The sequence below is a fragment of the Lagenorhynchus albirostris genome, chromosome 3, assembly GCF_949774975.1.
Source record: "Lagenorhynchus albirostris chromosome 3, mLagAlb1.1, whole genome shotgun sequence".
NCBI lineage: Eukaryota > Metazoa > Chordata > Mammalia > Artiodactyla > Delphinidae > Lagenorhynchus > Lagenorhynchus albirostris.
The window spans coordinates 29,610,084-29,637,897 of NC_083097.1; the positions used below are offsets into that span (position 1 = coordinate 29,610,084).

At 38.4% G+C, this 27,814-nt stretch overlaps 1 protein-coding gene and 1 long non-coding RNA gene across 4 annotated transcripts in view; one reads left to right on the forward strand and one right to left on the reverse strand.

Annotated features, from left to right (window-relative positions):
* LOC132518011 (uncharacterized) overlaps positions 1-27,814 on the forward strand; it is a 53,926-nt gene that overhangs the window by 22,859 nt on the left and 3,253 nt on the right. Inside the window, exon 3 of the long non-coding RNA XR_009539854.1 lies at positions 16,332-16,475. This is a non-coding gene — a long non-coding RNA (uncharacterized LOC132518011). The remainder of the gene's footprint in view (positions 1-16,331; positions 16,476-27,814) is intronic.
* RANBP3L (RAN binding protein 3 like) overlaps positions 1-27,814 on the reverse strand; it is a 49,127-nt gene that overhangs the window by 17,721 nt on the left and 3,592 nt on the right. Inside the window, exons 2-7 of one of the 3 annotated variants that reach the window (XM_060146026.1) lie at positions 8,510-8,568; positions 7,184-7,223; positions 6,605-6,682; positions 5,686-5,760; positions 1,467-1,538; positions 988-1,127 (exon numbers count right to left, since the gene is read on the reverse strand). In XM_060146026.1, the coding sequence (XP_060002009.1) occupies positions 988-1,127; positions 1,467-1,538; positions 5,686-5,760; positions 6,605-6,682; positions 7,184-7,223; positions 8,510-8,568 (464 nt within the window). The remainder of the gene's footprint in view (positions 1-987; positions 1,128-1,466; positions 1,539-5,685; positions 5,761-6,604; positions 6,683-7,183; positions 7,224-8,509; positions 8,569-27,814) is intronic. The other 2 variants (XM_060146027.1, XM_060146029.1) reach the window with 2 other exon arrangements.

Sequence of the window (27,814 nt, forward strand, 5' to 3'; positions counted from 1 at the left end):
GAGAGGCCACAACAGTGAGAGGCCCGCATACCGCAAAAAAAAAAAAAATGATGGTAAATGCTGACCAAGTTCAACTCCCTCACTTCACTGATAAAAAAGAGAAGGTTGGTGCTTTGTCTAAGAATGCAAACACAGTTAGATAGCAGTAAAGGTAGGATTAGTACCAATCGGATTATTTTCACTGAATTGATTAAATGATTGGTATTTTAACACTTGCATGTGTCACTGTCCTCATGTTCAGTCTGGGAAAAAAACCAAAACCAGGTGATCAACCCTCAGTAGTTTAGCTGGAAGCAAATGACTGATGGAATAACTCTCAAATTCCACCCTGTTGATCCTGTGTTCCCTTCCTCTCAAGTGTCTGCTTCTGGAAGACACAGATAGAACTATAGCAACAGAATATCCCCAAGCCCATATCTGCATGGCCTGAGTAAAATGAATATCTCCTTAGAAAGGCCCACAGCAAGTGATTCAGTTGGAAGAGAGAATTTGTTTCTGTCTCCAGAGGCTTCCCAAGCCCTCCCAATTACACTGTGGAGGTAGTTCGTTACTCCTGTTTCCATGAAGATGGGTCTGGAAGGGAAGCCACACTAGCATGTCCACCAGAAGATACAAAAAAAATCCCTTTCCTTTTTTTGACATCTGACTCCTGGCCCCTGCCACCGCATTGCTCCCTTATTCTCACATGGGATCAATGCACCAGGACAAGACCCTCAAAGGTCCCCACTACACAGGACTCAGCTTTACAGCTTAGGAGATAATGCAAGACTTGTTCCCGGGAGCAACCCTCCAGTTTAAGAGGACAAGTTTAATAAGGTTACTGAGGGCTTTTGGCTATCTTGTCCAGCTGTTTTTCCAGCCTGGTAGCTGCTTCAGCAACAGAACAAAGGTCAGGCAGCCCCTAATTCCGGATATGGGGGCCCACAACAATCTACCAAAAGAAGGATGGGGAATTGAGGTCATTCCTACCATAGGAGGTTTTCTTACCTTATTTTTGTTTTTTTCTCTACTCTTGCAGGATTCCAGCACATCGTGTCCAAATGCTTTTCTTACTTTTATACACTTTTGAGCTTGAGGTGGCTGCAAGATAGCAGGTCTTAGAACATGTTCAGAATGTTTCACAGGACCTTAAAAGAACAGAATGAAAGGGTCAATATATCTTCAGTGAAATACTTTTCCTCTCTATTTTTTTACTAATTTAATGCTACTTTTCTAAAGTCATGATTAAACGAGGGGTTAATGTTAACTAATCAAAGTCAAAATAGCCAGTGAGCTGCCTGGTACTTTCTTCCTGCCTACTTTTAACCCAGTAACTATTCATTTTGATCATGGGACTTAGCTTACCAAATGCTTTCCTTCATGTTTTGTCACTCAACCACCATACCACCATACACACACACAGAGATTAAGATATGGATGGTAAAACAAAATTTCTGAGGTTCTTGTAATAAAGAGAAGCTACATACCTTGTTCTGCACTGTTCATATCAACATTCCTTTGCACAAAAGTTGATGTCATAAAAACATTGTTTTTCTTCACTGTAAAAAACATGTTTACAAAAATTTTTAAACCTATAGTCAGTTTCTACTGTTTTAACGGTCTTGCACTGAACTCACCAGTAGATGTCGCTGTTGGCACTAACAGAGTAATAGGCGGTGCTCATGAGAACACTGATTCTGCTAAAAAAGTGGGATGGCAAGGTGAGTTTCGCTACAGTCTTTTTACTCAGAAAAATAAGTGAAAATTAGGTCGCAAGTGAAATAGAGAGTTTTCTTTAGGATCATGAAATTGAATACTGAGAGAAATTCTACAGATTATAAACTCTGAATTGGTAGTGAACCATCTGTGTGCATTAGTATATATTTCTTATAGAATGTTATAAAACTGTTAGCAAATTCTGCCCCTTCCCCACTCTTTAATGATACCCGAAGAGAAAAGTAAAGATGACCATTATTCTAGGCCATTTTTCTGTGAAGTGAATTGATGGGATAAGACTGTGGTCTTGGCTGCAAGAACAGAATTGTAGGCATACCAAAGAGATATTGCTGATTGGGATCCAGACCGCTGCAATAAAATGAGTATCACAATAAAGTGAGTCACACAAATTCTTTGGTTTCCCAGTGCATATAAAAGTTACATTTACACTATACTGTAGTCTGTTAAGTGTGCAATAGCAATATATGTATCTTAATTTAAAAATACTTTATTGCTATGAAAAACAATATACCTATCTTAATTTAAAAATACTTTATTGCTTAAAAAATGCTAACCATCATGTGAGCCTTCAGAGAGTCATAATCTTTTGGCTGGTGGAGGGTCTTGCCTCAGTGTCTATGGCTGCTGACTGATCAGGCTGGTGGTGGCTGAAGGCTGGGGTGACCGTGGCAATGTCTTAACATAAGACAACAATGAAGTTTGCAGCATCAGTTGACTTTTCCTTTCATGAATGATTTCTCTGTAGCATGCAATGCTGTTTGATAACATTTTACTCACAGAACTTCTTTCAAAATTGGGGTCAGTCCCCTCAAACCCCCAACTAAGTTTATTCTAAATCCTTTATTGTCATTTCAACAACCTTTGCAGCATCTTCACCAGGGCTAGATGAGCAGGAAACCACTTTCTTTGCTCATCCATGAGAAGCAACTCCTCATCTGTTCAAGTTTTATCATCAGATTGCAGCAATTCAGCTACATCTTCAGGCTCCACGTCTAATTCTAGTTCTCTTGCTATTTCCACCACATCTGTACTTATTTCCTCCACTGAAGTCTGGAACCCCTCAAAGTCATCCATGAGGGTTGGAATCAGCTTCTTCCAAACTCCTGTGAATGTTGATATTTTGACCTCTTCCCATGAATTACAAATGTTCTTAATGGCAGCTAGAATGGTGAATCCTTTCCAGAAGGTTTGCAAATGCCTTTGCCCAGATCCATCAGAGGAACCTATGGCAGCTATAGCCTTACAAAATGTACTTCTTAAATAATAAGACTTGAATGTCAAAATGACTCCTTGATCCATGGGGTGAAAAGTGGATGTTGTGTTAGCAGGCATGAATGACATTAATCTTGTTTTACATCTCCATCAGAGCTCTTGAGTGACCAGATATATTGTCACTGAACAGTAATATTTTGAAAGGAATCTTTTTCTGAGCAGTAGGTCACAACAGTGGGCTTAAAATATTCAGCAAACCGTGTTGTAAAGAGGTGTGCCGTCATCCAGGCTTTGTTGTCCCATTTATAGGACACAGGCAGAGTAGATTCATCATAATTCTTAAGGACCCTAAATTTTCAGAATGCTAAATAAGCACTGGCTTCTATTTAAAGTCTCCAGCTGCATTAACCCCTAACAAGATTGTCAGCCTGTCCTTTGAAACTTTGAGGCCAGGCATTGACTTCTCCTCTCTAGCTATGAAAAGTCCTAGATGGCATCTTCTTCCAGTATAAGGCTGTTTCATCTACACTGAAAATCTGTTGTTTAGCATAGCCACCTTCATTAATGATATGGGCTAGATCTTCTGGATAACTTGCTGCAGCTTCTGCATCAGCACTTGCTGCTTCACCTTGCACACTTATGTTATGGAGATGGCTTCTTTCCTACAACCTCATGAACCAACATCTGCTGGCTTCAGACTTTTCTTTTGCAGCTTCCTCAACTCTCTCAACCTTTACAGAACTGAAAAGAGTCAGGGTCTTGTTCTTGATTAAGCTTTGGCTTGAAGGAATATTGTGGCTGGTTTGATCTTCTCTCCAGACCACTAGAACTTTCTCCATATCAGCAATAAGTCTGTTTCACTTTCTTATCATTCATGTGTTCACTGGAGTAGCACTTTCAATTTCCTTCAGGAACTTTTCCTTCACAGTCACATATTTGCTAACCGTTTGGTGCAAGAGGCCTAGTTTTTGGCCTATCTTGGCTTTAGACATGCCTTTCTCACTAAACTTAATCATTTCTAACTTTTGATTTAAAGTGAGAGACATGTGACTCTTCCTTTCATTCAAACACTTAGAGGCCACTATAAGGTTATTAACTGGCCTAATTTCAATATTGCTGTATCTCAGGGAATAGGGAGGCCTGAGAAGAGGGAGAGGGATGGGGGAGCAGGCTGGTTGGTGGAGCAGTCAACATGCACATTTATTAAGTTGGCCATCATGACTTATATGGTCGTGGTTTAAGTGCCCTCCCCCCAAATTACTATTACAGTAGTAACATCTAAGATCACTGATCACAGATCACCATAACAGGTATAATAATAATGAAAATGTTTGAAATATTGTGAGAATTACCAAAATATGACACAGAGACACAAGGCAAGCAAATGCTGTTGGAAAAATGGCACCCATAGACTTCCTTGAGGTATGGTTGCCACAAACTTTCAATTTGTAAAAAATGCAATATCTGTGAAGTTCACTAAAACGAGGTGTGTCTGTACTACACATCTCAGAGATCACCTCTTGGTTGCCAATCGCAGAAATAGCAACCTTTGAGTGTTGGATTAAAGGAGATGAGAAAAGAATAAGGATTGCTTCTTCGAAGTATTATAAATGTTGGGGTAGAATAGCTTCTCTAATTCAAAGTTCAATTACATGGTTTTTATGATCTTTATTATTAAAAAGTAACACTGAATGGGCCATTTAAAATTGTACTATTTGTCTCCATTCCAACAGCGCCAAGATTCTGCACAACATAAAATGGGATGTGCTTGGTAATATCAGTGGTTTTTTAATTCATTCTTTTTGTATGTGTGTCTGATTTTTAGAAAATGAATTGAAGCAGTCTTCCAGATAATTTAAAGCCATTCCTTTACTTTATGCACAAATACAATAAAACAAATCCTCTGGGATTAAGACCCCTATTCCTCTTAATGTCTGTAACTTGTCAGGCACATATAGATGGAGCTTATTGAACTAGAACCTGTCTCTTCTGTATGTGAAAGGTGTCTGACCATATTGTTGCTCAGTCACGCTTGGAATTGTTAATAAGAATATAAATTCATTAGTTTGAAAACTCTGTGGTTCCTGGGTAGAATCCGCTAAAAGGAAGTGAATAGTTCGTATTTTCTGTTTCTTGTGGTAAGCTTAACTCGGAAAAGGCAGTTGGTTGTTCAGTAGAAACAAAAATATACAAGACTACAAATCATAATCTTGATGTAGAGCATGTTTCAACCATTTCAAATATTTTATTATGATAAAATAGTTTTACTTAGCAAAGTATTACAAATTTCAAATAAAAAGAGGTAATGTTTTAATTAGTGAAAAATTCAAAAGGAATCATATTCTAAACTTTAGAATATAAATTTAAAGCATAAACTTTGAGAATCTACACAGTTATATATTTTGAGTACTGCATATATTATAAACTGTACAGATGGACAATAATAAGGAAAATAAAGCAAGTTACTATATTTTATAGGGCTACCTTACATAAAATAATACTGTCATAAACATGAAATCCTAAAAAACGTCATCAAGCTTAAACTTTCTACCAAAAATAAACAGATATACTGTCTAGATTTGTGGGGCTGGAATTCAGAACGTAGTCTTCCATGCATACTTTGCTAAGGTCCCTATTTTATTTGCCACTAAAATGTCAGAGTTTTATAGTAGCTGAAAAAGAAAGCTCGTCATGAATAAGAATGGATTTGGAAAAGTCAGAGTGTCAGGCTTGAGGTTCTAAGAAGTTCTTTATTACCTGGCCCAGAAGGGGGGAAGGTCGGGAGATCCGTGAAGGATGACGATCTTAGTCGCTTCTGGGACAAGGTTGATGCTAAAAGCAGATTGCAAACTGGAGTCAATGAGGAAGTGAGTTTTGTTTTTCTTTTGATTTGGATTTTTGCTGTTTTGGAAAATTTTCTTTATCACCAGATTAGAAAAATCTTTGTATTTTTATCGATTAAAAATAAAGAGTGCCTCTGGTGAGAATTATTCAGTAAATAGTTACATGATCATCGTGTGTTAGACACTCTATCAGGCGTGAAGATGACCTCAAGGAACTCTCAGTGGAGGAGACAGACATATACATAAATAGCTGTATGACGCAGCAGAGGGCAGTGTGATCTATCATAAAAGAAGTCACCAGAGTGCTTTGAGTGTAGGAGAGAGGCAAACTAAGTTAATGGTTTATTCAAAACACAGCATATGATAAAGTTCTTAGAATAAAGTGTTTTTTTTAAAGCAGACATCTGTTTATTTAAGTAGATGTTTACTTAGGAGGAAGTAGCAGTTTCTCCTAATTGTAAAGCTAATACATGCTTAATGCAGAAACTTTGTGAACACAGCAAAATACAAAGGTCGGAGTGGGGGGGTGGAGTGGGCTGGGGGTGGGGGGTGGGGGGGATGGACAAGGGAACCAAATCACTTGTAATCTCATTACCTAAGATAACACTGTGGTTTATATCCTTTCAGTCTTTTTTCCAATGTTGATTAATTGAATTTTTAAATAATAACTCACTGTGCCATTCATTTATAAACTGCTATCTTCATACAACAATATATTATAAACACTATCAATGGGTAGATTTTTAAACATTATGTGTTTGAAAAGTCCCTTAGTAGTGTCACACTCAGAGTAAACATAACAGTGAACACTCAACAGTCAAGGCTATACCTACCTCCTTGGGACTGAGAATCTGTAGTATGCAAAGTAAAAGACGAAGACCGGACACGCTTTCTTGAAGAATCATTACACTCTGTAAGAAATTCAATGTGAAGGGTAAAACTGATTGCAATAACAAATTAGCCTCAATCCATGATATGAGAGGAGAAACAGAATTTCCTTTTCTCTAGATATATCATCGTTTGACAATGTGTTAATTCCTGAAGCACAGTGTTAGATATTGGGGTTAATAACTTGGTGATTATAAACTGATAGGCATATCATCCTACTATGAAACAATTAGAAACAAGTGGCCTTGGCAAGAAGTTGCTTACAAATTCTGAGATTGTATAGAGAATGCTTTTGGAAGGTTGAAGTACAGGCAGTGGAGAATCATGGGATTCTAGCGTTGTTAACATCAGTGTTCTCAAAGACCTACATGTCATCTTTCAAAACAAGAGCCAGTCTACTTGCATGCTTAAAAACAAGAAAAACCATTCGATTTTACATTGTCTGTGCCACATGCCAAAATGCTTGTGCCTACTTATCTCTTTGTATAAAGATTGCTTTTGAAATACAGGATACAAATCGTTACCATGTTCTGCTGCTTCATACAGGGTGTCTTCTGCAGGTCTCTGGAAGGAAACAAAGCTACCAGTGAGAGCTGAGTGTTTGCTGTTTTCAAATCAGACTTTCACCCTGTCACTTTATAAGAGAATTCTCAGAAGCCAGGTCTATTCAGCTAAGCTAGGAAAAGCTGCTCACCTTTACTCACTAGGAGTTGAGTTTTTCTTTAGTTAGTTTTGTGGGTAGTAGGGTAAATTACCTCCATAAGTAAGAATGAATAACAAGAAAATACTAGTTAGGCTAAAGTGAGAATGCTCCTAATGCTATCCTTTGTCTTTCAAAGCAAGTGATTTTAGTATGATGCTGAAAAAGCAAATAGAGTCCTCAAGATTTCTTTTGAATCATATATTGCAGTTTAGAACTTATTTTATATCCAGTTTTAAGCTAGGTCAGTGGTGGGGAATACATGATGAGCCTTAGCCCTCCTAACCTCCTTCAGCCCCTCCCCTTTCCCAGTCACTCCAAAAAAAAAACCAGATAATTTGGTAAAAATGGCATGTTATCCATAGTTTCAAGATAAGGCCTCTGGCTTCCCATTTCAGCCAAATTGCTGTCAGTAAATCCCTATGATGTAAATATTCTGGAGTTACTACTCCTCTAAGTGAAGAACAGAGGATAAATTTATTTATTTATTTATTTTTTTCCAGTACGCGGGCCTCTCACTGTTATGGCCTCTCCCGTTGCGGAGCACAGGCTCCGGACGCGCAGGCTCAGCGGCCATGGCTCACGGGCCCAGCCGCTCCGCAGCATGTGGGATCTTCCCGGACTGGGGCACGAACCCGTATCCCCTGCATCGGCAGGCGGACTCTCAACCACTGCGCCACCAGGGAAGCCCCAGAGGATAAGTTTATGCAGCAGTGGTATCATTTAGTATAGCTAGCTTCTCGAAATACAATCTTGTCAAAATAAAAATCAAGGAGGGACTTCCCTGGTGGTGCAGTAGTTAAGAAGCCACCTGCCAATGCAGAGGACACGGGTTCAATCCCTGCTCCGAGAAGATCCCACATGCTGCGGAGCAACTAAGCCCGTGCACCATAACTACTGAGCCTGCGCTCTAGACCCTGTGAGCCACAACTACTGAGCCAACGTGCTGCAACTACTGAAACCCACATGCCTAGAGCCAGCGCTCCTCAACAAGAGAAGCCACCGCAGAGAAGCCCGCGCACTGCAACAAAGAGTAGGCCCTGCTCACCGCAACTAGAGAAAGCCCGCGCACAGCAAAGAAGACCCAACGCAGCCAAAATAAATAAATACCTCAAAAAAAAAAAATCAAAGAAAAGTGACTTGATCTTACCTTAAAAGTTTGTTTTCTCTTTTCAAAAACAAATATTGGTTGAGCAATGACAGATTTTTCTGTAAAAGTAAAAGAACATGCAAGAAATCAAACAATACTCTGACATTTCTAACACCAACTACAAATATTTGAAGATTTTTTGGGTTTGTATTTTTCCCTGCCTTTGGGTAAAATCCAAACTGTTTTACATGAATGCTGTAAATCGCATATTTACAAATGATTTTAACAATTAATTAGAGAAATAAATATTCGGGGAAAGTGATAGTAATATGTTTCCATAAATAGAGAGATCATCCCATTAAAAGAACAACCTTTAAATGTTTAAGGAAAACAAAGTACAATTACCTGCATTTGGAAACTCATCGTGACGTAGTGATTAACATCCTTACTTTTAGAATAAAACATTTCAAAGGATGAAAAATCTCATCTGAGGGCTTCCCTGGTGGCGCAGTGTTTGAGAGTCCGCCTGCCGATGCAGGGGACACGGGTTCGTGCCCCGGTCTGGGAAGATCCCACATGCCGCGGAGCGGCTGGGCCCGTGAGCCATGGCCGCTGAGCCTGCGCGTCCGGAGCCTGTGCTCCGCAACGGGAGAGGCCACAACACTGAGAGGCCCACGTACCGCAAAAAAAAAAAAAAAAAAAAAAACTCATCTGAGAGTAATACTTCTACTTGGTTTGGATCTCAAAATATAAATGGTACAGCTGTACTTAAATAATCCAGGAATAATTCATATTTCCTTGACTAGTCGTATACTAAGTCATGTTTTCAATATTTAGACTAAGAATCAGTCTTAAACAGTATTGTAAAGTAGGTAGTTTGTCTTCAGCCCTGCCAACCTTATTAATCTTTTATATTTTCCTCTCTTAGGTAAGGATAGAAAGGAACTCATTCACTCTAGGGTATAAATGAGTGATAACAGCATTAAATATCAGCACTCTAGAATTCTTAGGGAAGATTATATGGTTGTTAAAAGCTTGGAGGGGCTCTGGAGTTAGAGAGGCATGTGTTCAAATATAAGTTCCACCGCTAATTGGCAATATACTTTTGGAAACAATATGTCTGTACCTTAAGTTTCTTCATCCGAAAAAAAAAAAATGAAGACTATAACAGTACTTACTTTACAGAATTTATGTGAAAATTATGTGGATTTTTAGATATAATTACTTAGATTTTAATAAGACCAAAAAAAAGCCTGAAAGGATATTAAATATGTGGCGTGACACCAATCTCTATTCCAAAACTCACAGCTGACATTGCTAATCTATGACAACACTTTCTTGATGAGCCCCAATATTTCCTCAGCACTTTTATCATTATAGGCTTCTAGCAGCCATTACCGATGTATCATGCCGGCATAGAAGCTGAGGTAATTTGCCGTCACTGGTTAAATAAATAAGTCTAGCTGAAGAATTTCAAGGAACTACCAGATAATTACATCTTTTATATGCCAGAAAGGGGTTTTCCAGTTACCCACAATCTTATCCCATAATAGAGTGTCAAAACTCTGCCAGACTACCCTTTGCCAAGCTCCTGGGGCCCCGTGAACTTGGTACCTTCTTTCGGTCCAGCAAGATAAGCTTCATTTTTTTATGCAAGTGCTTACTATGCTGTCGGCCCTTGGAGCCAAGTGAACCACAGCAGAAAATGCTCAACAATAGATTTGCATTGCCATCCATATTCAACTGTAGCTCAATTCTTTGTTCTTTCTTAGAACAAGCTCCTTTTTCGGCAATTACATTAGATTTAAGAAATGAGATCTCTAATGACTTTGAAAGGACATAGTCTTTGTGAATGTGCAGTGGAATACTTATGAAGTGGAATAATAAATGGGCCTCTTCTAAATTGGACTTAGGATAGTTGTCCTTAAAATAGTATGACTTGACCGAACCATAGACAAATAGCATGTTGACTTTTCCTCTATCAAAACATAGAGCTAAAAATGGGCAGAAGTGATCTTCAATGGCAGCGTTAAGTAGGAAATCATAAAGGGTTACTTGTAGCTTGGAGGGCATGTGGTAAAGTAGGAAGGCCATTTTTTTCCATCAATTCAACAAATATTTATTGAGTATCTTTTTGTGCCAGCCACTGTGCTAGGATCTAGGTATACATTGTCTGATTGAAGGTATATTAGCCTCAGTGCAGCCGCCTCCTCTCCCTGACACTGCCCAGCTCATTAGCTGGAAAACAGATGACCTCCTTACCTCCTCTTCCATCTAGATTCTCTCTCCCTTTCTCAAACCAGTCCTTTGGCTCCAAAGACAAAGTCAAAAGTAAACATTTATCAAGCCATTGGGTTCATAGCAGTTTTCTAACCTGACCCAGTAGGAAAACTTGAAAATAAGATCACGGTCCTTAAAATGATATATTTTAAAATGTATCCCTTCTTCTTTCTAATATATTTGTTGATCAATCCACTTATTCAACAAATATGTATTGAGGGGTGACTGTATACAAGTCACTCTGCAAGGTAAGAGGGAGAGGACAGTGGTATAAGATGAGGCTGAAGATGAAGTTGGATTATCTAAAATAATCTTCCCGTCTCAAGATCCTTAACTTAATCACATCTACTGGGTTTCTTTTGCCACATAAGGTACATATTTACAGGTTCTGAGCATTAGGATACGGACATCTTTAGGGAGCTGTTATACTGCCTACCACGCATACAAAATATTGAGGTTCAGTCTGAGCACTCTCTACTCAGTTCACAGAATGCTGGCAGCCAAGTTTATTTCCTCCAGGCAGGAAATTATAAGATTTTTCTCTGGAGAGTCTGAGCAACCCGAAAGAAAAGAACAGAAGATATTGGCAAACAAATATCTCAGTGAATGGTCAAACCAGATGATGAGAACCCAGTGCAAGTGCACACAGCTGCCGATGAGCTTTTTCGTGAGTGCCTCTTTCTTAAATATAAGCAGGCAATCAAGGGTCAGCAGACATACAATTCAGTGATGGAATGAGTAAACAGAAGGAAAGTAAACTGGAGGGAAAAGACGATGCAGAGAGTTTAATATATTTTTTCTAAAATTATATACAAATAATTTATTCTCATACATATATATTTTATAATTATATATCTAATATGTATATAATTAATATCCTCACAGATATGAAACATCCATGAAGCAAAAACAGAATACTATTTTTTAAAAAGAGTAACACAGAACAAGAATAAGCTTTTAGAAATTTGGACTTTAAAATACGGTAGTAGAATCAATGTTGCCTTAAAAACATCAGTAGAAGATTTAGAGAATAAAATTGAGTAAATAGTCCACATAGCAGAGCAAAAGAACAGAAATGAAAAATGTGAGAAGAGATAAGAAAACTCAGAGGATCAGTCCAAGAGTCACTTCAATGCCTGACTAATAGAAGCTATAGAGAAAGAGAATACAGGAAAAAGAGGGCTTGAAATTATCAACAAATAGATCATTAAAATTCCCCAAATCAAAAGACATATGTGTCCAGTTTGAAAGAGCCAATCCAATACTCAGAACAATACATGAAAATAGAACCGTACCAATGCACATCATGAAACCTTAGAACACCACTAAGAAAAGGTCCTATTGGCATGGAAAAGGGGGTAAAAAAAAAGTCACATATGAAGGGTCAGGTATCGGAATGGCTTTAGGTTTCACAACAACAATCCTGTAAGTTAGAAGTCAAAGGAGCAATGCTTTTAACACTCTGAAAGGAAATGATTTCCAGTCTAGAATTATATGCTAATATAATGTACCGATTAAGTGTAAAGACATGATAAAAACATTTCCAACTGTAAGCTCTCAAAGTATGTATCCCACATGCACTCATTCTCAGGATGCTTCTAAAGGAAGTGCTCTACCAAAAGAGCTAGTAAACTAAGTAGCCAAGAAACAGGGGCACCGGCTCAGAAGAGGTGAAGGCAGCCTCCAGGATGATGGTGAGAGGATAGCCCAGAACGATAGCAGTACACCAATTGCAGAGAATAACCAGTCCACAATGGGGGAGGTCCCTGAGGAGACTCCAGGAAAGAAGTCTCCAAAAGGATGGAACTAAAAACAGTTGAATATCTCAAGTAACTGAATACTTTGAAAGCATATTTAGATAATTGGAAGAGACTTTGGGGGTTGACTGGTAACTAGTACGTAGAGAACTAAGAAAACAAAACAAAACAAAAATATGACACAATTATTAAATCCAGAGAAAACAAAAAGTTGGGCAGGAAAACAAAAGTAATCAAAATATATTACATAATCATGACGATGTGAATACTGAATATTGATCTAGTCAGACTACAGATGCAGTGATTTTGGGAAGATGGGGGAATGGAAAGCATTCATGTGTATGGTGGTAGTGGGTTGAAGGGGTCAGAAAAATCTGTGAAAGGGACCTAAATTCTTCCATAGTTGCAAACCAGTAGCACCTAAACATAAATATAGAGAAGTAGCCCTAAATGCCTGGTATTTGGTTATATGGAGGTTAATACAAAAGAAACAGCTGTGAGTTGGATGCTGTTACCTCTGGGGACCAAGAAAAAAGAAAGCAGAGGAAGGGGCCAGGAGGAGATTGCTACTTTTTTCCAGAAAAGCCTTGTAGGACCATTTGATCCCTTAAACCACATGAATATACGTAACTTTGAAAAAATAAAAACCAAATTTGAAAATAATTTCTTTTCTACCGTAGTGTCAGACACTCATGATCAAAGGACAATTCTCACGCTCCTGGCCAACGACAGACTTCTTATTGAATTATACTGCTTAACAAGTACCCAGTATCTTATTTCTTTGGCCTACCTGTTCTTTGCATAGAGATATATGGAAATAGATGTGTGGGCAAGATGGATTCACTGAATTCAGGGTGCAATAACACGCTTCTGAATAACTAAAGATCTGCTCTTTATAATGCCGTCTAGTCTACTGAAAGGCATTTTATGTTCTTGTCCTTCACCTTCATTCAAAATACTCTTTCACATCTCCAGACAAGAATTCAGCTAGAACATTATGCATAACGTAAGAGCTTTGTTCTTCAGGATTCTAAGGTAGTGTAATGGTCAGTGTTAACAGTAAATATACACTTCTTTTCTCCCTATTCTAATATGTACCATAATTTTCCCCCCAAATTTTGGGTGAGTTGTAAGGTCTTGTTCCTACCTTTTTGTTTTCAATATATTTTATTGGCACTCAGTCTCTGACAAACCTGTTTCATGTAGGAAAGTAACTGGAGATTTTCAGTCATCTCAAAGGAGAAGGTTTAAGAGTGTCTACTGAGCCAAAAGCAGATCCGGAAGAGGAGGAAGAGACTGAGAATGGAGTCCCAGTGGGCATGGGGGCAGGAAGCTCTAGGGGTCCCACATTTCTGCTACATGGCTTCTCCCACCGAGAGGCTGGCAGACTGCTTCATGCTGCTTGGTAGTTTAGGGTGATTAAGGTGAAAACTGAGTTCTCCACACTGGATAGAACCAGGCTACTCCAACCAGGGCCACAAAGGTTGTGGAAACACTCTTGGCAGGAAAGATGGTGGCAACAACCCTCCTGCAGAGGAGCGGACACTGCCAAATGGGTCACCTCTAATTGCTACCAGGACTAGAATTATCCACTTGGACTGCAGCCCTGGCATGCCCTGCATTTTCCTCTCTCTCTTCCTGGATTTTTCCATGTGTCTCTGCCACGTCCTCTTTTCTCATTTCTTCTCACGTTCTAAAACTGTCCTCTTCACCTCTTTCACTCGTGTCTGGCTCTCTGACTGGTCAAAGCATGGATTTTGGAGCTCTGAAGTTAGATAATCCTAGAGCTGTGCTTTAAAAAAAATTACTGCAAGGCTTAGCTTTCTCGTCTCTCTCGATATATATTTTAAAAGGGTTGTTATGAGGATAGAAGAAATGTGTGCATGTAAGAGCACCTGGTACAGCTTCTTCAAACCTTTTTGGAACAAGGCAGAATATCTTTCTCTCTATCGATCCATCCTCCATATATACACAGATATATATATCCATGTATATCCATTTACATATACATGCCTAAACACACAGCAATATGTCAGAGCACAGGTTGCAAAGAAGACACTCAATAAAAGTTAGCTTCCCTCCCTCCTCTCCTCCAGTCCTATGTCATTGCCATCACCTAGCTACCCTGTTAGCTCTGGGGAAACTTCTTAATTGTTCCTCAAAGGTCTTTCTTTTTCCTTTCACTCATTACCTTATTCTTACCCCTGGTTCTCTTCTCACTTTTCCTTGTTTTACTCCTATCTTTCTTTTTCTTATTTAATATCAGGAAGTTTCTGAATTCAGGCCCATGGCCCATTGATAGTTTTAGAGATCCTTGCCCCTCAAAGTGTGGTCCAGACAGACTAGCAGCATTGACCAGGGACTTGTTAGAAATGCAGACTCTCAGGCCTCACCCCAGACCTACTGCAGCAGAATCTGCATTTTACAAGATCCCCAGGTGGTCTGTATATGTGTTTGAGGACCGGTCCTCTAGAGCACCTCCAGGTGTCTGCCCACTGAGACCAAATCTAGGAAGATGGCAGTGGAGACCCTTGGAGTTAATGACTAAATCTCCAGACGTTCTGAGTAACCTGACAGTTAATGAGAAAAGAATTATAACTCAAACCACACACTATGATTATTGTGATTCAATGTAAGGTGAAGTCCAGGGCTACTCTGAAGACCTAAAAAGAAATGCCTGTAGTTAGGATATTGAAATATCAATACTGATATTGAAATCAGTCATTCAGATATTCTGCTTAAAACAGTGATTTCCTCTCCGATGCAAGGAGTCTTCTGTTTTAATAATATGTCTGAAATCTGAGTAATGGAATTTTTTTTAGAAAATATCTTTGCTTGGGATTATTAAATGTCAGTTAAAATGTTTATTTCTGCAAAGCAAAAATTTAGCCTGAAAGCATAAACTACATCAAAAGCATTTGTCATAGTTCAAAGATTTTTCAACAGGAATTTAAAACATCTAAAGTCTCAACTATAAAAAATGACATCTTCTGTAGAAAAAAAGATCAATCATAGCAGGAGACCCAGGAAGAGGGGATGTAGAGGGTCTGAATCACAATTTGATTCTTTTTAAAAAAAAGCCCTCAAATCTATGTTAAAATATTTTAAGATAGTTTTAAGAAATGACAAATTGTTGCCCCAGAAGAAAAGTGAATCTGTGCCAATTCATGATGGAACTATAGGCATAAGACATTCTGTACTCATTTCTAGCCATCTATGGAGGAATTCTGTAAAAATGCAAAAGGAATGAACTAAACAACAAATTACCCACCAAAATATTAAAAAATATGTCTTTACAGAAGGAGGTGGTAGGGCCACAGAGTCGTTATTAACTATGATGGGACACTCTTGATTTTACTTTATCAGATGTTTTGTACTGACTGACTTGAAGGTAAAATAACCAGGACCCCAGAGGGAAACTTCCTATTTACATTCACATACAATTTCCTATTTACATAGGAAATTGCCAGGCTGAACTCACAAAGCACCAGCTCAACTTGAGACACAAGATAAATGGACCCTGCTGGAACAATTCCAGCCTTGTCGTCCCTGCTGAAGTTATAACCAATTGTGTACTATGAACACAAGTGTGTTGTAATACATACATTATAGGAAGTAAAAGGAGAAAACACTTTTCAACCCAATTCTGCATTTTTTGAACTGCTGTAAATTTTTGTTGGAAATGGAATTATAAACTGCCTGCTCTAAGAAATCTAGAATTTCTTGGTTTTGATTCAATGTGAGCACACACTTGAGAAAAAAAAGAATCAATATTAGAATAAAACGAAGGAAGCTATCCCTTTTCTCATAAATACCATGCTGATAAAGAAATTACTCATTTTCAGAATGGGACATTGGAGAAGAAGATGAGAAAAGTATCTCGCAACCCACTGAATACAGCCGTTACCACTGGGAACTTTGTCTCATCCATCCGATTTTCTGAACTCATCTGCTTCTTATGCTGCTAGTCTTCAAGAGATCCATTCATCGTAAGTTCCAAAGACTTTAGACTCTTTTGTCAACTGGTTTGTATATTGGTCTCCATCTAGACACAGATCAATTTCGAAAAACCAAGACATAAAAATAATTAAAGTGTCTGATGTGAGCTAGAACTAGAGGTTGTGTCACACACAGACCTTGCTACCCTTCTGGAGGTTGGACCAAGCCCCTGAAAACTCTGTGTTTAATGCATTCTCACCCCAACCTCAACACCAAACCATGCCGCTTAGTTTATAATCCGGTCATATGTGGTGGTGGGCTATGGCCAGCGACTTGATTTCGTTTGCATTTTAGAATCTGGAGATTTGTGGCAGTTCAATTGAAGAAAACTTCTCTCATTTCTTAAAGTCATGTACTTCACTGATGTCATTATAAATAGGGAACTTCACAGATTTTAAAGAACAGAAAACTTTCATTAAGTCATTTGATACAGAACATCTGGCAAAATCACTCTGCAGATCAAAATACAGTGATGAAGGAAGAAACTGGCTTTATATTTTTGAGAGTGTTTTGTAATGTATCCCAAAAGACATGGTCGTCATGTGCAGTGTGCTTTATATTTGGGGATGTTCAGTGAGTTGAACGGTTTCATGAAGACCTTCTTGTTTTCCAAGAGGCCTTTTTCAACAGCCAACACAGCATACTCCATTAAATTTTACTATTGTTTTCAGTGTCAAAACATGACTCTTTGAATTATTTCTTTTTCTTTCTTCTTAAAACAGTACCATATGACATGCTTATGCGTGTCATGACTACTCTTTAACCTTTTGCCTTTTGAAATGTTTAACTTTATATGACCTAAAAGTTAGACCTCGCTGATCTCCCATGATGCTTCTTTTATGCACATGTGTAATGTGAAAATGTATATTTGTATCATACTTCATCTATTATAAAACGTGTCTAAATATATTAATCTTTGGTGACTAAGTAAATGACTACCACGAGCCAGAATGCAGGGTTTTATAAACCTAAACTTTGGCAAAAACGAGACTGGATTCAAATTCCGTCTCTTCAATTCACTAACTTTGTGAGCTAGGGCAGATCACTTGATCCCTCTGAGGCCACGTTTACTCATCTGTAAAATGGGAATAGTAAGACATACTTCACAAAGTTGTAAGGCTTTAGCGAGGTAACGTAGATAAAATGCTAAGCACAGTACCTGGCATATGAGAAATGCTCGGTAAACCGGGGCTCTTACTACATGATACGATCCTCAAGAGGTAAGTTATTAAACCCTTGGATCATGAGACAATGAAGCCTCCAGAATTACAAGATGTGTGCAAGGTCACGCAGCTCATACTTAGAGATCTGGGACTAAAACACATGAGAGCTGACTCTGAATCTCATGTGTTTTCCTCTAAGAAAGGCTCCCTCTTGGCTTAGTTAAATGCCTGTTTTACAGCTTCTTTTCTTATGAAGCTGTGATGTACCTGAGCTGTGATAGCCCTTCTGCCTTTGTGGTCTGTACGAGCCTAGTTGAGATGTCATCCCAGACTGTGTGAGTGTTCCTGCACTTTTGTTTTGCCATCCGTAAACATGCAAGATGCTTCACTTATTCTTACCATTTTCTGTTCGTATTTTGACTTTCAAAAGGTTTGTTTGAGAATGTTGGCAGCCAAATGGCGTGGTGAGCCTAGCAGTTTAAACCTCTATGTCAATATTTATTCTCAGCCACTGGCAAAAATGACTCAGAAGAATGTATTACTTTTGACAAAGCATACCCATTTCTCCAAAATTTGAAGGTGTTATTTTACCTATAAGTATTATAGACCTTTATAGTTTATGGAATATAAACTATTGTATGCTTTTGTGGTAAGGTTACCTGTAATCTTTAATTACTTGAATATGTTTGTCAGCAGCAAGTGTGGGCCCTCTGGATTGATAATGCCAGAAAGAGCTGTTTGCTCTTTCTCGACACCATTCCTTTGTTTATGCCCATGGGGTAGTAAAGATGCAGAACGTGTCTTGTGATGTGCCTGGTCCACTCGGTACCATTTGGAAATACATATTTCATTTGACAGCATTTATAAATCACATATTCTCCCCTCAGAATAACTTGCAGTGTGAAAATGCTTCCATATGTTAGAAGTGGGTCTCTCCATTTTGCTGAGGGAGGAGGGGATGGAAATATAGTCTAGGCTTCATGGCATGTTGAAGATAAGTATTGTACAGGTTTAAAATGGTATCTGTTAATTTTAAGTAATTCCCTAGCGTTTTCTGCACTGCTAAAATTAAAAAGGTCATCTTGACACAAAATATCATATTAGTAATAATTAAATCACTCTTCACAAAGACTATTAGATATGGCTGAAATGCTGCTTCATATATTGAATCCAGATACATTTAAGCTCTTCCTCGTCAGTAAAGAAGGGCACTATTTTTAAATTCCCTCATGGATTCCAAGGCCGGATAGAGAAGCTTGATTGCAACTTCTTGCAATTCCCAAACTCTCTTCCTTAAACTCACTCCTCTTTGGCCCGAGCCTTTGAGCAGGCAGGAGAAAAGGCTCCTTGTTTTCCCGTTTCACAGGAGTAAATGCATGTTATTCCACTGAGAACAAGACCTCGGAGGCCTAGGCAGGAAGAAAGGAGCAGGGCTGCCACCCAAGGCCCTCACAAGCCCAGAAGGCCTGGAGCCCGTTCTCCTCTCGGGAACTCGCGGAAGCCCCCGGAGGTCAACATTCACCCTCACCTTACGTGTGTGAGGACTGAAATGCCCTGCTTGCCCTCGGGGCACAGAAATGGAGCGGGGGGGGGGGGGGGGGGGGGGTACCGTGCCGCCTGCTGCAGATGGTTCTGCACACACGTCTCACTGCTCTGCTTTAGAACTAGTTTGAGAGAAGTAAAGGCCAGGTAGCAACTTGTAAACCTTACCAGAAACATTTGTTCACCCTGCTACAGAAGATTACAGGATAAAAACTGATCAGTTTTCAAATGTATATGACTTGAAAAAGTCTCAAAAAGAACCCCCAAAACCTGAGAACAATCCTTTATATTTATTCATTTTCTTTCCTTCAAGCTTTTATGATCATTGAACTATTATGACAAGTCAAGATGAAAGGATCAGAGGAGATATTGTAATTATGTGATATCTTTTTCTAAAGCATTTTTTATTGTGTGAAAATATACATAACATAAATTTTACCATTTTAATCATTTTAAATACAGGTCAGTGTTATTAGGTATTTTCACAATACATAACTATCAACACCATCCATCTCCAGAAATTTTTCATCATTCCAAACCGATATTCTATACCTATTAAACACGAACTCCCCATTCCACTCTCCCCCCAGCCCTTGGTAACCACTGTTCTACTTTCCGATTCTATGACTCTGACTAGGTACCTAATGTAAGTGGGGTCAGACAATAGTTGTCTTTTTGGGCCTGACTTATTTCACTTAGCGTAATGTCTTCAAGGTCCATCTGTGTTGTTGCATATGTTAGAATTGTATTCCTTGTAAAGGCTGAGTAATAGTCCATTGTATGTGTATACCACATTTTGGATCTTTTTTTTAAATCAGCTTTCCCTCATTTGTCTCCTCCTCCTTTCTTTGCTTCCCTTTGGCTCCATATTTCTCTCTAACACCCACCTTCCTTGTCTCCCTACATGTTTCCCTCCCTCTACTCCTCCCATTACTCCTTCCTCCCTCCCTAACATACTCATCATTTTCTCTACATGCTTAATATGTATTAATATTACATACCAAGTACTCTTCTTATGGGTATTTTTTTAATGAGGTAAAACTCAAGTTTATCTCATCTTAATTTTTTAACTATGTTATATACTTTTAATAATGATGGTCCTCATATCATAAAATTCTTAGATAGATGTAGATGGACACATAGTCCCAGCTCTCTGCACTAACTACTAACTTTGAGTAGATGACTTAGCTCCTCTGGTTTCAGTTTTCTAATATGTAAATTCAGTTGTACTACGTGATCTTTGAAGCCCCAACAGTCAATCACAGTCCGAGTGATTGATTTATGAATATCAATCACTCGGAGGAAATTTTGGGGAAGAAAAATATTGACTTATTTGGTAAGTGTTAATTGCATGCTATGAGCAAGATAATGAACAATATCTTGAGTTTAAGCCTTAAAATGTGACAAACGTTCACAAAGATAGAAAGAAGTTTGGCACATCTATTATGGTGGGGATTTTTAAAAATATTTATTATTTTATTTATTTATTTTTGGCTGCACCAGGTCTTAGTTGCAGCATGTGGGATCTTTAGTTGCAGCATGGGGACTTCTTAGTTCTGGCATGCAGACTCTTAATTGCGGCATGCGTGCGGGATCTAGTTCCCCAACCAGGGATCCAACCCAGGCCCCCTGCGTAGGGAGCGTGGAGTCTTACCCACTGGACCACCAGGGTAGTCCCCATGGTGGGGTTTTTTTATGAAGATTTGTTTTCTCTATTTTTTTGGTTTTTTCTTATCTTTAAATTTGTAGCTAGTTGTTCTCTACAAATCCCTCTAAACCTACTTTGCTTCATCCCACTAACAAAACCATCACTTCTACTAATTAATTTTAGCTTACTCAATTTTCAAAAAGAAAAATGGCAAATAACACCGAAGCTTGAAAATGAAGCTCCTTATGACAAAGTTGGCCTTGTTGAACAAACAGAACCTCGTAGTCTGTAGCACCGGTATATGTCTTACCCATGCTCAGCTTATAAAAACACACAGGCACACAAATCTTTATCTGCAATTTCATTTCTCTGCAGATAACTAAAGTTTAACACAGCCAACCTTAGACCAAAATAGTCCACTTCCAACATTCAAAAACTTTCTCCTTACTTTACAGTCTCTCTCTAGATGGCAGCATCCCTCTATGTTACAAATTACCTCCTTTCATCAGGACGAGAAAGGATTTGGTGCCGGTTACTTAAGCCAGTCATTATATAGATCTGAAGTATGGTGTTTTCACTCAGGTGCATCGCTACTCTAGAGGCATGATCAAGTTACTGAGTTGTAGTTTCTGGAGGTCTGGTAGTTTCTCTGGATCTGCTAAGGGAAAAGAATTTATGTCCTGTCAGCATTACATTCTTTTAGGACCTGAACCCATTTTGTGGTGGTATAGGCCATTTAAAAAATTTCTTCCTTCTCTCTCCTGTGAGATCAGATCCCATCTCCTCAGTTCCAATTTAACCCCTGTCCTCTTTCTGGCTCAGCTCACACATGCATGTTTTATGCTCTTTTGATGTTACTTTAGTTAGTTTCAAAATATATCTTCAGACCATCATCACTTGTTAGCAGTCCAGATCTTATACCTATGACTTCTGCCTTGCTTGTTTATTGCCATCCACAGGGGGTGAGCTGTCTGACATTTGGGTAGAAGGAATGCAGCTTCCTACTGAATACAGGTATTGATTGCATATTAAATCCTGACTTTTGGATATTGTACTAGATTTGCCAACAGACTTCATTAAAAAGCAACGCAGGTGTGAAACTTACCTTGCCGAAATGTTGTTTAAGATTTCAAGTCAAGTTAATGATTTAATATAATGGTTGAGCCAGCACTTTTTAAATAGAATCCTCAATTTAAATAAAAAGTGAATTATAACCATGACTATTATTTAGCCCTTTTTAATTTGGAGTTTTGGACACTGCTTGTTTATTTTGTCAGAAGTACGAAGGATTTCTCCAAGGCCATAGCAGTCCAGTTCCAAAAACAGTGCATTGCTGTCTTTCACACTTCATGCAGTGTGAGAGATACGGACTGTGCTGTTGTTTAAAAGAAAACTGCTAGCCCAGCAAGCAGGTCACTTTCTCTGGGCTGATGTATTTGTATTGATACAGCTGCATTTTCTCACCTCTTTCTCTTAGGGACAAATACCCACTTCTGAGACAGTTGGATGTGGTTAGTAATTTATATAGAAATTAACCGGTGACTTCAAAAACAACACATTTTGAACAACTGAACCACAAATTGAGTTCAAGGGCCAGCCATCACTCAGGCCCTTCATAAGTGCTTAGCTGAGCATCTATTTCTGTGCCTCATAAGAGGCAGTGAGCATGGATTAAAGCAGAGGCTCTGGAGTCAGGGTTCTTGGGTTAGGATCTTGCCTCTACACCCCTGCTGTGAGGTCTTGGCCATTACCTATCTCATGAGGCTTTTGCAGAGAAACGAGCAAACACATGAAAAGCGCTTAAAACAGTGTCTGGCCAATGACAAACACTCCGTAAATGTGATTTGTTTATAAGTGACATATTAGCACTGTGGTGTAGTCCAGGGTATAACTTCAGTTTACTGCTCTCAAAGAACTTGTACAACACAGTTAAGGAGACAACATCAACATGAATGAAATAATTATGGACAAATCATAGAATCTTAGTTTTGAAAGGGGTCCTATAGGTCCCCTAGTGGAACTCACCATCTAAGGTGTCTAGAGCATCCTCAGTAGATGGCCTTCCATAACATGGCATATCAATAAGTGTTAAAAGGTATCCTGTTGGGCTTCCCTGGTGGCACAGTGGTTGAGAGTCCGCCTGCCGATGCAGGGGACGTGGGTTCGTGCCCCGGTCCGGGAAGATCCCACATGCCACGGAGCGGCTGGGCTCGTGAGCCATGGCCACTGAGCCTGCGCGTCCGGAGCCTGTGCTCCGCAACGGGAAAGACCACAACAGTGAGGGGCCAGCGTACCGCAAAAAAAAAAAAAAAAGGTATCCTGTTGCCCGAGGTTCCCAGCATGTGTGGCAGCATTCTGGTGTATGTGTTAACATGTGTGCCAAGATCTTGGTCCTTCATCCCACAGGGTCAGCCTCCTGTTTTTACCCCCAAGCTGTTATACACATTTGAGATTCATCTCTGTGGTGCATGTATCAGTAATTCATTTCTTGCTACTACTGTGTAGGTATCCAGTGTATGAATATACCACAATTTGCTTATCCATTTACCTTGCTTATATACACTTGGGTTGTTCTCATGTTGAAGCTCACAGGAATAAAATCTGCTATGAACATTCTTGCTCAAGCTTTTTGTGGACGCATTGTTTTCATTTCTCTTGGGGAAAATGCCTAAGAATATAATTGCTAGATCATAGGGTAGGTGTAGATTTAAGTATATAAGAAACTGACAAACTGTTTTCCAAAGTTGTTATACCACTTCATGGCAATGATTAGGAGTCTTGTTTCTCCACATTCTCCCCAACACATAGTATCAACAGTGTTTTTAATTTTAGCCCTTCTAGTGAATGTGAAACAATATCTCACAGTGATTTTAGTTGCATGTTCCTGATGACTCGTTATGTTGAGCAGCTTTTGATGTGCTTACTGGCCATTTGTATATTCTTTCTGAAGTGCCTGCAAGATCATTTTTCCGTTTTTTAATCAAATTGTTTACATTGAGTTCTTTATATATTCTGATTAGAAGTCCTTTTTCAGGTACATTTTTTACAAATATTTTCTCCCAGTCTTCTCTTTTCTTTTCCTAATGTTATCCTTTAAAGAGCAGATACGTTTAGTGTTGATGGTCTGATTTGTCTAATTTTTATGGTTAGCACTTTTTCTGTCTGTCTAAAACCTGCCTATTCCAACTTTGTGAAGATAGTTTTCTGTTTTCTTTTAGAAGCTTTATAGATTTGCTTTTGCATTTTAGTATATTTCATCTCAAGTTAATTTTTGTATGAGGTAGTTATTAAGGTTCATTTTTAGTAATATGTTTATCTATTTGTTCCAGGATTATTACAGAAAAGACTATCTTTTTCTCTTTCAAATTATCTTGGTCTCTTTGTCAAAAATCAATTGACCACATATGAATAATAGTTCAATTTCCTGGCTCCCTCTTCTGTTGCAATGGTTGATTTTCTATCCTTACACCATTATTATACCACCTTGATTATTATAGCTTAAAATCCAAAGTATAAGTTGTCAACTGTGTATTTCTTTCTCAAGATTGATTAACTATTCTAGATCCTTTGCATTTCCTTATAAATTTTAAATCATCTTGTCCAAAAAAAAAAGTCTGCTAGAATTTTGATTGGGATGGCCTTGACTCTCTAGATCAATTGAGGAGGATTGATACCTTAATAATATTGAGGCTTCCAATTCATGTATTTAGTTCCATCTTCTTTAGCTTCTCTCTGCAATGTCTGTTTTAAGTGTACAGGTCTTGCACATATTTCATTATTTATTATTATTAGTTCTAGTGTTTGGGGCAGTGGACGTAGATTCCTAAGGGTTTTTCTACATAGACTATCACTTGTCTGTGAATAAAAACAGTTTTATCTCTTTCTTTCCAATACGTAAGCCTTTTGTTTTCTTTTTCTTAACTTAGTACACTGGCTAGGACCTCCAGTATGATGCTGAGTAGAAGGAATTACAGCGGACATCTTCGTTATCTTCTGATCTTAGCAGGAAAGTGTTCAGCCTTTCACTTGATACTGAAAGTACGATGTTAGATGCTGTTTTTTGTAAAGTTCTTTATCAGGTTGAGTAATTTCCTTTCCATCCCTAATCCTTTTAAAATTTTTCATGACTGAATGTTGAATTTTGTTTATGTTTTTTTCTGCACTTTCTGGCACAGTGTTGTTTATAATATTCCCTTGTTATCCTTATAATATTTGAAGGATCTATAATGGCACTCTATATCATTCCTGATGATGGATTATGTGTTTTGTCTCTCTCTCTCTCTCTCTTTTTTTTTTTTTTTTTTGGCTGCACTGTGCAGCATGCAGGATCTTAGTTCCTCGACCAGGGATCAAACTCATGCCCCCTGCAGTGGAGCAGTGGAAGCACAGCATCTTAACCACTGGACCACCAGGGGAGTCCCTGTTTTGTCTCTTTTTTATTGATAAATCTAGTTAGGATTTTATTAATTTTATTAATGTTTTCAAAGAAATAGCTTTTGGGAATCAGGGATGAGTAGAATATTTCCTCCTAGCTTTGGTTTTAGAAGTAGGAAAATGAAAGAGTTTTTTTGTTTATTTTTACTTTCATGTTTGTTGTTTTAAGTCTAACTCCAGAAATGCAATTAGGGATGGCTTTGACAGCCATAGCTGTAAAACAAATTGTGGTAAAATACACATACCATAAAATGTACCATGTTAAGCATTTTTAAGTGTACAGCAGAGTAGTTTTCACTTTGCTCACATTGTTGTTCAATCAATCTCCAGAACTCTTTCACCTTGTAAAACTGAAACTGTATACCATTAAACAATGACTACCCACTCACCCTTCTTCCTGCCCCTGCCCAAGCCTCTGGAAATTCCCATTCTACTTTCTGTCTCTATGAATTTAACAGTTCTACATCTCATATTAGTGGAATCATGCAGTATTTGTCTTTTGTGACTGGCTTATTTCACTTAACATAATATCCTTAAGAGTCATCCATGTTGTAGCCTGTATCAGAATTTCCTTCCTTTTTAAAGCTGAATAATAATCCAGTTATGTATTTTGTTTATCCATTCATTTGTTGATGAACACATAGGTTGCCTACCCTTTTTGGCTCTTGTGTGTGCAAGTATCTGTTTGAGTGCCTGCTTTCACTTCTTTGGGGGTATATACCCAGAAGTAGAATATCTGGTTCATAGAATAATACTGTTTTAAAATTTTAAATAGTAAGGAACTACCATACTATTTTCCACAGCAGATGCATGATTTTACTTTCCCACCAACAAAACACAAGGGTTCTAATTTCTCCACTCTCTTATCAACACTTGTTATTTTCTGTTTTCTTTTTTTTAATAGTAACCATCCTAACAAGTATAAGGTGGGAAAGTGAAGTTTAAATAATTACATTAATTTTCCAAATCCTCACATATGTGCCATCCATTAGGAAGGCTTATTATGGAAAGGATTCCTGTCCTGAGTGTGAGGTTGAACACGATAAGTGAATAGAATATGAGTTCTCCCCTTTCTAATAATTTTTAAATGATCTATATTTGTTTCTACCAATCTGTGACTTTAAATGCTTTGCAAATAGAACAAAACTATCTCTTTGAAGCTCCCTTTTGGTGAAAGAAAAACAGAAGTGCGTGTAGGTCTTCTGGAGATTGAGTTTAATAATGGTCAGCAATTTAATCAATCATGCCCACATAGTATGAAATCCCATATAAAAACTCCAGACACCAAGCTCAGTGGAGCTTCCTGGTCGGTGACCTAATTGATGTACTGGGAGAGTGGTGCACCCAGACTCCATGGGGACAGAAGCTCCTGTGCTCGGGACTTGCCTAGACCTTGCCCTATGTATCCCTTCATCTGGCTGTTCATTTGTATCCTTTATAATAAAATGGCAATTGTGAGCTTTCTTGAGTTCTGTGAATGTTCTAGCAAATTTTAAAACCTGAGAGGGTTGTGAGAAGCCTTGAATTTGTAGTTATCCAGGCAGAAATGTAGGTATCTTGGAGACACCTGAAAGTTGTAACTGGCATTTGAAGGGGGGCAGTCTTGTGAGACTGAGCCCTTAACTTTTGGGGTCCTTGCTAACTCTAAGTAGTGTTAGAATTGAATAGAATTGTAGGACACCCAGTTGGTGTCAAAAAATTGGTGTCAGAACACACAAAGAAAATCAGGAGGAATCCCAATGCATCTTGGGTCTGCAGAGGTTTTCTAATATGGACCAATGAAGAAAATTAATCATGGTAACACTAAGAATCATGGATTTTATGAGACAGCTGTATATAACAGAAAGTGCCTTGAATGTAGATTTTAATAACTATGTAACCTTGGAAAAATCACTTGACCTTGAAGATTCCTAGTGTCCACGTCTTTAAAAATGAGGCTAATGATGCTTACCTGTAATAGTTAATTTTATGTGTCAACTTGGCTGCACCACAGTGCCAGATATTTGGTCACATATTATTCTGGATGTTTCTATGAGAGTGTTTTGAATGAGATTTACATTAAATTGGTGAACTTTGAGTAAAGTAGATTGCCCTCCATAATGTTGGTGGGCCTCATCCAGTCAGTTGAAAGCCTGACTAGAACAAAAGATTGACCTCTCCCGAGGAAGACAGAATTCTGCCAGCAGACAACCTTTGGACTTCAGCTGTAACATCGGTAGGATCTTCACGTGGGTCTCCAACCTGCTGCCCCACACAACAGACTTTGGACTTGCTAGCTTCCATAATCATGTGTTCAGTCCCTTAAAATAACCTCTCTCCCTCTCTCTATATCTTTATCTATATGTATCTGTATATTTCAATATACACACACACGTATATACATATAGAGTATGTATGTATGTACATGCTTTGAGGTTAACAAAGTAGTCTCACATACATTATCTTATTTAATTCTCATGACAACCAGGTGAAGTAGTGTATTAATCAAGTTTCTGCAGAGAAAGAGAACAATAGGATGTATACATACATGTGTACACGAGGC